The 14,567-nt window shown below is 39.2% G+C and overlaps 1 protein-coding gene across 14 annotated transcripts in view; it reads right to left on the minus strand.

Moving 5' to 3' along the window:
• The window catches only part of AKAP6 (A-kinase anchoring protein 6), a 458,273-nt gene that overhangs the window by 198,392 nt on the left and 245,314 nt on the right, over positions 1 to 14,567 (minus strand). For 8 of the 14 annotated variants that reach the window (XM_084968956.1, XM_021099869.2, XM_021099871.2 and 5 more), the window contains 2 exons: positions 11,420 to 11,516; positions 10,143 to 10,306 (listed from right to left, as the gene is read on the minus strand). In XM_084968956.1, coding sequence (XP_084825082.1) covers positions 10,143 to 10,306; positions 11,420 to 11,516 — 261 coding nt within the window. Of the gene's footprint in view, positions 1 to 10,142; positions 10,310 to 11,419; positions 11,517 to 14,567 lie in introns of all 14 variants that reach the window. The other 6 variants (XM_084968955.1, XM_021099861.2, XM_021099865.2 and 3 more) reach the window with 1 other exon arrangement.

Genomic DNA, 14,567 nt, shown 5'->3' on the forward strand with positions numbered 1-14,567 from the left:
CCTATTCCTAAATAATTGCTCTAAAATTTGACTGCACTTTGGAATCACCACAGAGATTACAAAAATATCTCTGCCCAAGTTATACACACAGATATTTTTTAATTAGACATCAAGGTCACCATACTTTGCTTTCAAAACTGTTTCATGTCAAAATGTGTCCTGCCTCAGTTAACAGTAACACCATTCTCTCCTAACAGCTCATGCTCATATCCTTTGAGTCATCGTTAACCCTTCCCTTAGCCCTCCATTCCTTAGATGCCAAATCCTAATATTTCTTCTTTCACAATATCATATCTACTTTTTTCCTTTACATTTTCACAGCCACTGCTTTCCTTTAGCTGCCTTTAGCTATTGTACTAGCTTCCTAATTCATTGTCAGTCCTTCCTCTCTCATCCTGCTTTTACACCTGCTTTCCATGGCTAAATGTAATCATCAAAAACACTCAAGGCTCACCAGCAAAAGGCAAACTTTCACCTTATAGTTAAAGCTCTTGAATATGTAGCTCCACGCCTTAATTTAAAATTATGTGTGAATGTCCATGTCCACTTTTTGGGAATGAGCAAAAAAAGGAACATCCTGTCCAGAGTGAGGACACCACAATGTAGTTACATCTTCAACATTTATTGACTTTTAGGATGGATAAAAACAGTTTAAGTAGAGAGAATGAAAAAAAGCACTGGGCAAAGAAAAAGGAAAGGGAAAATGCATTTGGAAGTTGGTGAACTAGCTAAAACATTTACAAAGTGAAAGAGTGACATGGATCTTGACTAAGCAGGGGGACTCAAATGACAGGGTAAGAAGTTTGGCCTCTACCCTGTCAATTAAGGATTTTTAAAAGACTCTGAGGAGTTCCCATTGTGGCGCAGTGGAAACGAATCGTACTAGGAACCATGAGGTTTCAGGTTCAATCCCTGGCCTCACTCAGTTGTTTTAAGGATCCAGGGTTGCTATGATCTGTGGTGTAGGTCACAGAAACAGCTCAGATCTGGCTTTGCTGTGGCTCTGGCATAGGCCAGCAGCTGTAGCTTCAATTAGACCCCTAGCCTAGAAAGCTCCATATGCGGTGGGTGCAGCCCTAAAAAGACAAAAGACAAAAAAAATTTTTTTTAAATAAAGAAATAAAAGACACTGAATAAGCCTGAGAAGTATGTGTGTGGAGCCTACATTTTCCATCAATAAGGTAAAAATGATAACAGAAGCTATGACTACTATATCATTGGGAAGAATGAATGAGACAATTCAAGTAAAAGGCTTGATATAAACCCCGGCCACAGTAAGCCTCCTAACTATGCTAATGCCATTAACAGAGAGTGTTACACACACATACATATAATGGTTATACAATAATATTTATGATGTCAAAAATATTATTGTATATTTCTGGCTTTGATTTCCAGGGCTAGAGAAAGGCCAGAATGAGAGAGAGGGAGCAAGAGATACAAAAGCATTAATGTCCATGAAGTGACTTGGCAGATCAGCTTCACTGGACACGCACTTCCTTCTTTTATCTTTCTTCTTCTGTTTCTTCTCTCTCTTTTTTCTTTTGTCTTGGCCACTTGCTTTGGGCTTCCTTTTTTCCCTCTCCCCTTTCTCACACAGCAAGATCCATGGCCTTGCTTAGCCCTACAGGGGGCAATGCTAAACCAGTGTTGGCTTCTGCAGCCCAGATAAGTATAAGAATGAGAAGCCACCGCCCCCACCCAATGCAAAATGGCCTGGATGCTGCAGTGAGAAGGGCTCCTGGACTCTGGCCCAGCAGGCCCTTCAATCTAGTTAATGTTTCCTGAGAAACATTAACCTTCATTTTGGCACAGTGGGAGGTAAGACTGGGGATGTTCTGTGAGTCCTGGTGGTAAAGAGCACGACAGTACATTAGTATCAGAACCACATAACTGGCTATATTCCAACTGATTTCCAAGGAAAAGGAAAAGCCAGAATGTGGACATCTCAATGCTTTTTGACCTCACTGGGTGGGAGAGATACTCTGGGTGTGAGAACAGCTAAACAAGCCTTTGGAGTATTCAGAGTGTTGAGTGCAGGTGTGTGTACATTTGAAAGCTGCTGTTGTATAAGAAGTTCTAGGTGACTCAATAAACCCAAGAGCCAGAGCAAAGTAATCCCTTTAGCAGGGCTCTCCCCTGCTCAGACACTCCCCTGCCAGAATCAACACATTCCGGGAAAAAGTGTAAATCACACACTGAGGTAATTGTTTCACACTTTCAAAGAATTTACTTATTAATTTTAAAAGCAGTTTAATTTTTAAGACGCAATTCTGTATCTTGCCTTCTGTTTTGTACTTAAATACTTAACAGGTTTTTTTTTTAATGCTGATCACCACTACATATCAAAAAGCACCTCTACTGTGTTTACTATATATTATCTTTAAAAGGGATCAGGCTGAGTTACCAAATGTGAGTTCTGCTAATAAAAGAGGGCTACCTTCCATAGAATGTAACTTTGTATCTAACACCACATATCTTTGCAACTCTTGGTATTAACAGATTCACAGATTAGGCACTCTGACTAAATGGAAAAAAAAAAACAAAAAAACAAACAAACAAACAAAAAAAAAACAAAACATAGACTACCTACTCTTGTCCATTACATTCCCCTGTGTTAATTAGAGACACCAAAAAATTTTACTCCCAGAGTCTTGCTGAGGCAAATGTTTCCACCAAAGCCACCAGCAATGAAAGTTATGGTGCGAAAAATCAAGATAAGCCGTGATTTCATACATCACATAGACCATGATAGGACTGACCATTAGCTGTCCTTTGACCTAATGTATGTTATAGCATTGCTATCATTCTTTCAGTCACCTCTAGAGAGGCAGACTACTAAAAAATTCCTCATCATGGGCCCACCCACACATCTGACAATATGTAAATTTCAGTGCCTCAAGGAGATTAGAAGAACTATCTTTTATTCCATTCTATCACAAATTTAGTAACCACAACTGATCTTCAAAGAAATAACTCACTTTTGTTTCTGTTTTTCAAAAACACTTTTGAAGAAAAGTTGCCCTTCTGTTAACAAAAAAAAAAAAAAAAAGCCTACTGAAGAATCCACAGTAGAAGAAAGAGTTCTCCCTAGGTACTGCAATTCGGGACTGTTTATACAGTTCCGCAGGAAAGGAACGGGATACTGGCTTTTAAGGAGAATTCTGCAAGGAAGAGCTGGAATTGGTAATGCATTTACTACTCATTTGCTTGCATCAAGAACCCCATTCCATTTCATTCTGCCAACATCCTAATTAAGATGATGTGAATCTTAGGTGATCTATTATTCTAGATCTCAGATAGCCCAATCTACATTAGACAAGATGTTACACTGCGTGCTTACACTGAGATGATAAGACCACTGAGCAGAAAAGCGTGTCTTCCTTCATGTCCGACCCAGCACTGGGCAGAACTCTCTGTCAGCCCTCAATAAATAATGGCTGGGCCTGTGCCTGTTGTCTTTGTTTCTCCTACGTTAGGCACAATTTAATCTTATTATAACATTTCTGCTTCTTTGACAACATATACCTGTGCTCTTTTTTACATGAGGAAGAGAGTAAGTATCTCAAGTAACTCTTTATAGATGTCAGTGTTATGTGGGACTAACCACATATAAATGCAATTCCCATTCAATATCTTAATGCTGTTTCTGAAGATCCTGTGGTAAAGAACATGCAACTACAAAAGCATTTGAGCCAGAAAAGAAAAGAATGTAGAGACAATGCTTTATCTTACCAATGCTTTGGAAGAATCAGGATCAAATTCCATTCCAGGATAATAATATCCAGCTGCACTATTACCCAAGAGATGCTATATAATACAGAGGAAATATCACATAAAGTTCTCCCCAAATCAGCCTCTTTCTCTCCCTTCAGTTAAAGAAAGTTACCCATAATTCATTCGCATGAATACTAGGTTAAGACATGGGTGTCTAGCAAAATAAACAAACAGAAAATATGTGTTACCATTAGATTTGCCTTCTCTTGACATCTAATGAAAGGCTACTCAAGTCAGAGACCACGCAAACATCCCTTCTCAGCCAATATCTGAAACTGCCATTCGTATGGCTTAGCAAACATATTTGAGAAATGTCCTTAAGCTTGCTCTTGTGCTATTGTTGAACAGATAACATTGATGACCTTCATAGTCTGATATCCATTTCCAAAGGGATGCCAACTTCAATCTAAGAACCTCAAAGAAGCCAGATAAAATAAGCACAGTCCTAGAGTTCAAAGCAGCTAACCCTCTGTCTCCTTTCACTAAGGAAATGAAGATCTTGGTTGGAACCCAGGCTAGGTCACCCTTATAGTAGCTGTAAACTTTTCTGAATTTACAATAAAATCTTCAAATAGCCTTTGTTTTGGAAATGTATATGTTTCTGTAAAGAAGACAAAGAAACCATTGTTGTGTGCTTTCAGTGACGCAAAATTTGAGATGTAATGTGGGGAAATTCTGGCCTTGATTCTAAGACATCTGTAATGATGGCAAGCACTATAGCTAAGAAGTAAAAAAGAGGATGAGAACATTTTAAAGACGGCAATGTGCAAAATTAAAAATGCTTTTTTGCTGTCAGGATTTTTGGGGGGTTTTTTGGCTTGAAAGGTTAAAAAAAAAAAAGAATGTAGCCTTTGTTAGGAGTTAGATATTCTCTGTGTTTTGAAATCCCTCCAGTTATATACCACTCAGAAGTTTAACATACTGAAAGCCTAGTTTAAGGTGATAAACTTTGACTAATCTACCTTGCAATAAAATATAAAATTAAAAGCATCTTGTCATTTCTTGGATGTGAGTGCTGAAGCTCTATTTCTAGAATTGGTGGATTTTGTTCTCTATTTCCATTTATAAAAGATCTCACAGTCTTGGGAAAACACTTTTTTAAAAAATGAAATACAACAAATAAGGTATGCTGCCGAGTCCTGGGGGAGAAGTTTCCCAGAGTCTTTGAATTTCCTCCTATCCTCTTTCTTTACAAGATTTCTAAGACCAAGTCCTTTTCTGCAGTCTCTCAAACAAGGTAAAAAAGAAAAATACCCCCTAGATATATTCCTTAGATTTTCTATTATGCTTCTCAAGTTCCCAGTGGCTTCTGAAGTAAACCTAAGATGAATTCTGGAGTTACTTTTTTTATTATGTTTTAATTTTAGTTCCTCTTTTAGGTCTAAGATGAAATAGATGATCATAACTGCTATGCTTGGAGATGCATCTTATGGCACAATTTGTACATGATCTGCACAAGGTCACATCACGGAAAGAGGGCTGACATGATAGATAAGTCAAACCCAGCTTCTAGTCTTGAAGAACTTCAGAGTAACCTATTTAGGCTTGCTCTATTTGGTGCAATGGCAAGAAATCTGTTTAAACAGTTCATATTAGACACATTCTATATGGAGACCTCACTCTGTCTTGGATAATGTCACTTAGAGACATATGAGGAGTTATTGCTCAACTCACTGATCATAAAGGATCATTTTTGGACACAATGTGAGCCTTGGTGCAGATTGTGGCAAGCTGGCCTAACCATCTTCCATAAGATGCCGGGTTCTCTGCACATGCTGTTCTCCCTGTCAATCATTTTCACCCAGGCAAAAATCCTTCCCTCCACCCCTAAATTAAAACCTCAACTTCCCTAAGTTCTTCCTTGATACCCCCACATGGGGTTCGTTATTTTGCTCCATTGTGTATAGAACTCTTTACCTATCTCTACTAGAGTATTTACCAAATTCTATTATAATTACCTATTGTCTCCAGCACTAGAGTATGAAGTTTGCACATCTGCTCTCTCCCAGACTTACCAAGTGCCAGGAACTGTGCTAAGCACTTTAGAGATGCCAACTCTTTAATCTGCATCTCAGTCCTTGGCGGTGGATAGTGGCATTGCCTCCATCTTACAAATGAGGCACAGAGAACTTAAGTCATTTTCTGAAGGGCACACTGCTAGTAAGTGTCAGGAGTTGAACTCAGAGAGTCTGACCTCAGAGTTGGAGCCTCTCTTGTTCTTCATGCTTGCCCAAGGGACTAAGGAAGGCAGTTCATAACTATCAAGCAAATGGAAGGAACTACTGTTCTAATTTCTCCATAGTTTCCTAAACTTAAATTTAGAAGATATCTTCTCTGACTTAAATTGATTTCACCTTCACTCTTGACTATGAATGAGTTCATCTGTCCAGAGAAAACTGAACCCAAACTGGGGAAGAAAGAGCTAGCTGGGAAGCAGAAGGCCTGGGGTGCGGCTGGCTCTGCCTTAAACTCTCACACCTCCCTCAGGTTCCACGTCTGCAGATGCCCACGCCAACCTCCAAGTAGCTGCTTTTAGATGCACTAGGCTGGGCACATAGTGTGACACGAAGTGCTTTGGAATAGAAAGACTATTAACAAGAAAACCCACTTTCTTTATTCTTCGTAAACTGATGTGACTCAATAAAGACATTTTTGCTTTGGAGATGGTTCAAATAGAGAAAGTTTTCGTTGTTGTTTTGTTTTGTTTAGAATTGAGGCACCCAAACAAGAATCAAATGTTTTTATTTTTCCTCCTAATATTTAGATTCATATCTCAATTCTCTTCAGATCAATGTCATAGAGTTTACTTATTTTAAATCACTTTTTAGTTTTTATATTTTACATATATTCTTTCTTTTTATGATTAAAGTAATTCTTACTCATTGTACATATTTGGAAAATCCAATGCTACTTTAAAATATATAATTGCATATTATAGGTCTCATCCAATGTTTAAAAATTCTCTTCTAAAACATTATTTTTAATGGTTAGGTTATCCTTCACTAGGATAAGACATAGCATAATTTGATTAAACAGCTCCTGTTTTATTATTGTTATTTTTTTTACTTTTCTTTGTCTTTTTGCCTTTTCTAGGGCCGCAGCCGTGGCATATGGAGGTTCCCAGGCCAGGGGTCCAATTGGAGCTACAGCTGCCAGCCTACGCCAGAGCCACAGCAACACGGGATCTGAGCCACGTCTGAGACCTATACCACAGCTCGCAGCAGATCCCCAGCCCACTGAGCAAGGCCAGGGATGGAACCCACAACTTCATGGTTCCCAGTCGGACACATTAACCACTAAACCACGACGGGAACTCCAAACAGCTCCTGTTTTAAACATTTGAGGTGATACTAATTGTTTCTGTTTTTGTTTTACCTTTTAGGGCCGCACCTGAGGCATATAGAGGTTCCCAGGCTAGGGGTCAAATTGGAAATTGGAGCTACAGTTGCTGGCCTACTCCACAGCCACAGCAACGCAGGATTCTCAACCCACTGAGTGAGGCCTGGGATGGAACCTGCAACCTCATGGTTCCTAGTCAGAATTGTTTCTGCTGCACCACGACAGGAACTCCTTAATTGTTTGATATTATGAGTAATAACGAGACACATGCTTTTACACTGTGTGAGGATCAGATAGCCACTCAGGAAAAGGGCTTCTTAGAGCCTAAGACAGTAGTATCTTGAAAGCTTGTGATGCAGACTCTGCATTCCCACCCAGGAGATTCACTTGAGGTGGGGCCTGGGGACCTGGTCCTCTTTTTGAGAAATGTTGACACTGCATCTCCTTTTATAATACTTTCTTCTATTTGGGCTCAGTTTTCTTCTTTATTTCATCTCAGCATCTCTTGACAAAATGAGCTAGTTAAAAGTATCAGTTCATCCACTTAGCCCTGGTGAACGGAGCCACTCATTTTCAACACAGGTCTTTTATTAATGCAGGTGACAGCTCTGTCTCTGCAGTCCTACTTCAGTGCCTCTCTGCCCTCACCCCTACTTGCCCCTTCTGCCTACCCATGCTCCATACCAAAACCAATAACTGGATTTTATGCTGCAAATCAGTGATGTCATTTCCCTGCTCTCTCCCAGCTCCTCCCCTTTGCCCCTGACAGCTTCTCAGCCCTCTCCCCTTTAACTGTAGCTGCTGCTCATAGAATGCCACCTCCTTGAAGAAGTGTTCCCAAATGCCCTGATCTAAATCACTTCTCCCTGCCTGACCTCTGCCTGCTTCTTTTCTTCCACAGTCTGTAAAAGCATGGTTGTTAGCTGTCAAGTCTCTCACTTTACTTCACCACAAACTCCAAGAGACAGGTACTAGGGCTGATGGTTCATCACCGTGCCCCACCCTGAACAGTGCCAATAAGAAGCAATGCTCTAGGTGGTGCTGAAACTGGGCTCTGGGGCCAAAGGACTCAGATTCAAATCCTAGCTCTGCTATACTCCTTATGTGGCCCTAAGCCAGTGACTGAACTTTTCTGTGCCTCCACTTTTTTCGTTGGAAATTCTAATAGGTCTGCCTTATTTATAAGGTTTAGATGGTCTGTTGTGAGAATTAAATGAAAGAATACACAGGAGTGTTGTACAACAGTGTCTGGCATGTAGAATGCATCCGATAGAGGATAGCTTTTAAAAAGGTAAGCACCAGTATATTTTTGTTAAATAAGTAAACACATGAAGTATTATTGTTTGTTTTTTGCTCTTTAGGCCCACACCTGCAGCATATGGAAGTTCCCAGGCTAGGGGTTTAATCGGAGCTGCAGCTGCTGGCCACAGCCACAGCCACAGCAACTCAGGATCCCAGCTGTGTCTGCAACACTGGATCCTTGACCCACTGAGCAAGGCCAGGGATCAAATCCACCTCCTCACAGATAATAGTCAGGTTTGCTTCCACCGAGCTACAATGGGAACTCTTTTTTTTTTTTTTTTTTTTTTAAGTTTCTCTCATCCCAGCTGCTCCCCACCTCAGCCAGAACATTAGCCTGATCAGCTCCTCCCTGCAGTCTGCTCCCTGGAAGAGCTTCACTCCTGCCCTGAGAAGTCTGCTTAGTACACATGCCAGCCCATATTATTAGTTCCAGCTCTGATCCTTTTGTCACGTCACTTCCTGAAATATGTGTTCATGTGCCAAGCCACCTCTCTTCCCTCCTTCAAGTATTTCCTGAAATGTGACCTCCTCCACGGAGCCTTCTTTAAATGGAACTGAGCTCATCATTCCATCCTCTGTTTCTAACAAATAAGTTAAAGGTTGCTGATCCAGATTCCAAAGCTATAAATTGCCTGAGCTTTTCACTGGCTACATGGCCTCACCACTGTGGGATAGTTTGGGTTTCTCCTCGCCTGCAGTTAAGAATACGAGGTGCAGAGGGTTTAACTTGCTCTGTATCTGTTTAGCCCAATGTCAATCCACATGGACACGGAATAAAAGTGACCTGATGATGATTTAATTACTTTGTCCATGCCAGGAATAGAAGCCATGAGCTCTTAGATCTGTTGCCCCCAGGTTGCAGTATGTTTCCACTCTGAGTCTATTATGAGACAGGTTTTCTACATTAACTTTCACAAAAGAACAAATACAAAAGAAAAGAGAGATTACATGAAAATATCAAATTAATAAAATGATCTTCTACATCATGAGTCCTAAGATACCTTTAGGACAGTGGCACACTGTATTAAAAGGGGTCTCGTTTAAGGTTTAACTGCATGTGCTTTACGGATTATTTTGTAAATCTAAAGCAGATAACCAAAACATGTCAATATTCATTTTTAAAGTACTTGTTGTATTCGGTGCATGCACCATTATGGAGAACTTACACTCAGAGCAAAAAGATTTGTAGCAAAGCATATGACCTTCTTCCCACTACAATGACCATCCCCTAATTAGGCAATGCATCTGATAGTCATTAACAGGAATGAGATAATGAATCACTTTCTCTCTTCTTTGTTAATTTGCTGTAACCAAGCGGCTAATGGATGTCAGAGCTGAGTGATTGCACTGATTATAGTGATTTATAGTTGCAACAAAACAATTTAAAACCATTCTGATTATTCATGTTAAAGATGCTTTATGTTTTGTTTACTAAATGTTTTATGTCCCCCTTTCTCCTACCCCTAAAGTACTGTCCCCCTCCTACGCTGCCACTTTTCACAAAAAGCCCTCTTCCTAGAAAACTTGAAAGTTGTGGGCTTTTTTTTTTTTTATTGTTTTAAACTAAGCCATTTCATTTTGTTTATACATACCTACATATATAGAGAGAGAAAGTTTACCCAGTAGAAACGAAGAGCCTTAGGGGTGGAAAGAAAACTTCAGTGGTGCCTAGTTCAAAAGAAGACAGAAATAAGAGGAAATAAGGCAAACTTCAAGCCACTTACCTTGGGGCTTTCAGTCCCTTCCTCACCCTCCGCAGACACATCAGTGGCCAGAATCTCGGCTTTGATGGTATCCAGAGCCCTGAGAATCCAGCTGTGTTGCCGTTTGATTTGCCTCTGCAGCTCCTTCCATTGACTTGCAATCATCCGCAGCATGTCCTTCAGTCCTTCTCCAGAGGAGGGGAAAGCATAAGTTATGGACTGACTGCATTTTTACCCATGACCGTTTTTCATTTAGCAAATCAGGTGGATATTTTAAACAATAAACCTAATTTTAAGCGACCATTAGCACCACCTCCCACTCAGAATAGAGACTGGGGATTTCTGACTTGACAGAAGGCATAAGGACACAAAAATGGGATGGATGCATGGTTTAGAATCAACTTAGATTTAATACAGTGACTAAAAAACGTCTATGGAACAAAAACCACGATATATAACAACTATTATCACTACAGCTTCACATTCCAAATCAAAGGCTCTGTGTATATCTGTGCAGAGACTTCATAATGATCAGACAAATGTATGGAAATCTGTGAAATTAATTCAACTAGAAATACAGTAAATGGGCCATATTTAAGACAGCAGCCTTTAGCATTAGCACACCCAATTAATGCTGCTCTTTTCTTATTTAGCTGTGGTAAGCTCAAAACAAGTGCCAAACTGTAATTCACCCTGTCTTAGGGTCTTTTACTGCCAGGATAAGTATAACCAAATGACAAAACAATTTTTTATTTATAATCTATTCCTCATAAATATATTAATACTGGGGTAAAAACTGGTCTAAGGCCAAAACTCTGCTGATGCAATGACCAGCAAAGAACACGCAAGATATTCACGTGCATGAACTGGCAGGGAAATAATCAGGTATCTCTAGACTGACTGCTTTATATCTGTAGTGATATCTATAAGTACCTCAATGCATATGCATTATAACTATATGCATGATTCTCATTCATTATCTTAATGTTAGTTCCAGAGCACCTACATCAAAAAGCATGTCAATGTGAAGTTTTCAGGAATGTGATTTCAATTGAAACTCAGGCGAACAGCAAGCCCCAAATAAAATGAACAGACCATTTGGAGGCAGTATTTCATCTTATAAGTATCACAGCATTGTATGCAGTATATGAAACATTTATAAATCTTGAAGGTCAATCTGATAATGTAAATATTAATAATACATAAGGAAGTGAATATATGCAGTAATTTACAGCAATGCTTCTTCATCCTTAATAGTCTCGAGACATAAAGACTTGCAATATTTCAGGAGGATTTACCTGCTTTGTGAGATGCAATAAGCTCGAGAAGTTGGTGTCCTTCTTCCTCCACAGCTTCCTTGAGAGCACAATGGCTGTCTACATTCAACTTAAAGCTCTGCAAGGAAAAATATGAGCATCAAACCCTGGCAAGGCAGCTAAACATAAAACATCCATACAAAATTACTTGCTACTTTTTATCAAGAGCCACACAGTCCAATTTACCCAATAGACAAACTAATTTGCAATACTAAAAGCTATTGATATTTGGGATCTGGGCTCAAAATGTTTCCATTAGATTAGCAGAGTGCATCTGTTTGGAAACAGCTGACAAATCTAGAAATTCATTAGGTTTTTATGAAAAGTCACATCCCGTAGGCTATATCAAGAGTTGCAGTGTTCCATAAAATATACCGAATTCCTACCAGCACATATGAGCTCTTTTCTTCACTTTTTAGAAATGTTAGTGATAGCACTATTTATGAAACCATAAAAAATTGCAAACGTAAATTATATTAGCCTTATGTGCACATATCTAAATCCATTAATATAGAAGGGTTTGATTCAGCTGTTTCTCAGCACACAAACCATAGAATATTGAGGTGCATTTAGCTGCTGTATTGAGGAGTGAAATGCTTTTCAAATGTTTGATTTTTAAAAGTTTATTCCTTACAATGTGACATTGCTTTACAAATGAATACATCAAGTACATCGGGGGCATCTTTCACGAATGTCAGTCATCCAAAAGACAAAAACCGCTGTTATGGCTGAATTCTAACTCAGAACCACATCTTTCAGGAGACCCTCCCTCCTGCCTTACATGGAATTAATTACTCCCATCTCTCTGCTTCCTCAGCTCCTTATACCTGCTTCTATTGTAGAATTTATCATACTCTATTCTCCTTTATTCCTATACTTGGCTATCAAATTATAAGCAATTTGAAGGAATTGCCAGTTTCGCGTTTATTTCCAACTCATGTCACACACAAGGTGTTCAATAAATGTTTGCAGAAATAGCAGATATCTGTTGAACTAGATCAATATCACTCTCTGAAGGGGAAGGCTTCCATTTAAATATTTCAAGAAACACAGATGGATTTTTCCATCTCTGGAATGTTATAAGGTCTTCCAACCACAGGAGGTCCAATGGAGAGTAATTACAGTAACCAATCTGTTGAATCAATGGTTAGTTTTCAGGGTGAAAATCCATCCCTTGACTTGACTAATTTTGAAAAAGCATGGATTTTGAAAGACTATGTGCCACATTTTGGTTTCTCCAAAATATACAATACATTTTTGCTCTCACTAAACACAAACTGTGTTTCACTGAACAATGACTATATGCACCGCACTGAAGTTATTATTAGAAATACTTAATAGACATTTGAGATGATACAGTCCAAGCTGGCATGTCATCTGAATGAGACAGGTTCAACAACTATGACTTGTGGAATTGGGTATCCATTTTTCATTCTTTCATCCATCCATCCATCCATCCATCCATTCATTCAGAAACCATGTATTGTTGCCTATTCTGTACACTGCCCCAGGTATTAGCACTTCAAGGGGTATAAAGCATGAGTCCTGGAATCAAAGGGTACCTGCATATGTTACTAGGAGAAGGAAGTGCAGCCTGAGTCAACTTGGATGTTCAGTGAAAAGACACATTCTTAAAGCTCAGAGGAAAAAGCAGAGCAATCAAAATAAGCTGAAAATGGAGGAGACAGGGACAGAGAGATCAGATCTTGAAGTATAAAGAATTTTGACTCAAAAAAATTGACTCCAAAATGATGAATCATTTCATCTGACTAGAGGCATAAGAAACAATAAAGATGGAGCAAAATATGACAGAAAGAGACTTATTAGGTTTCCCCAAGGGTTGTTCACCATTTCTTGTATTGTCCTCTTTTCAGCAATAGGTATCTAGTTGAATAAAATAAAGTATGGCAATGTGTTGGAAGCCTGATGCTTCTGGCCAATCTAAATAATATAACATATGCGAAAAGTTAAACATTTACAATTTTATAGCCAAAACAGAGCTGTATTCACTTTTTTGCCATGGTAATGGAAATCCTCAACTCTGAAGCAATGCCATGCAGATTGAGGCACATGTATGCGTTTCAGGGAAAAGCAACACAAAAAAGAAAAACACTTGAAATCAACCTGAGAGTGCCAACATTTAGGAAGAAACCTATTCTAGAGGAAACCTCATAGCTATAAACTTAGCCTAGTGCTCTCTCTGCTTCTCTGTTTACTTACAAGAGACTTGTGCTGAATGGCTGGCAATCAGGAGCTTCCAAAGATGTGCATCCGGCCTACATCTCAGAGCAAAAGAGAACCTTAGGACCTAGGAGTGGGTTGGATAATTTGACATAGTTGAAGCCAACAGTATAGAAGAGATGCAGCTGGATCTGGTTCTGCCTCAAGATGATGTGGAAGCACTTGATTAGGACATTGGAAAAGACAAGGTATTCATTATCATGAAAAAGATAAGCTGATTTGATGCTATAGAAAAGAACCCTTTAATATAACTATTACCCAATGGTACAATATTGCCTGATTTTCAGGTGCACCCATTAACCATTAATAATATTAAGTAAGGAATTCACAGTGGGCCTCTGAGAAGCCAGGCAAGTAGGCCCATTAACAAAATTGTCGATGAAATTTCTGGCTGCTAAAGGATTCTGTGATAAACTCTCTCCATTCTGTTCCACCTCCTCCCTAGGAAGGAAGCTTAGGCAAAGGGGTTTTCTGCTCTTTCCTTTTTTAAAAAAAAACTTGATACTTGGGCATATTTCCACTCTTGGGCTGTTAACATCGCCTCAGCAATGCCTTATGGTATATAATCCTTCTGCAACATCCAGAGCACTCCCTGAAAATGCAGGGCTTTCTCTGGAGATTTAATTTATGGCAGCAACATTGCTACAGGCAAGGGCCACAATCCTACATTAATGATGATTATGTGAAATTCCATCAATATGACTAATCTGAGACCTGTGAGACACCACATCTTTTTTAGTGTCTTAAAACTAGCATATAACTGAAGGTCTACAAGAGAATGACTAAGGAAGTGAAAACTACAGTGGCTGAGACCAAGTACTAGATTACTATAAGGATGACATGTCAGAGGTTGATCAGTGGGTGTTCCCATTGCTATAACTCTAGCCTT

This window comes from Sus scrofa, chromosome 7, assembly GCF_054392235.1.
Source record: "Sus scrofa isolate SSC_HxYL_T2T_F1_AM1 chromosome 7, Sscrofa_HxYL_maternal_Yorkshire_Landrace_v2.0, whole genome shotgun sequence".
Classification (NCBI taxonomy): Eukaryota; Metazoa; Chordata; class Mammalia; order Artiodactyla; family Suidae; genus Sus; species Sus scrofa.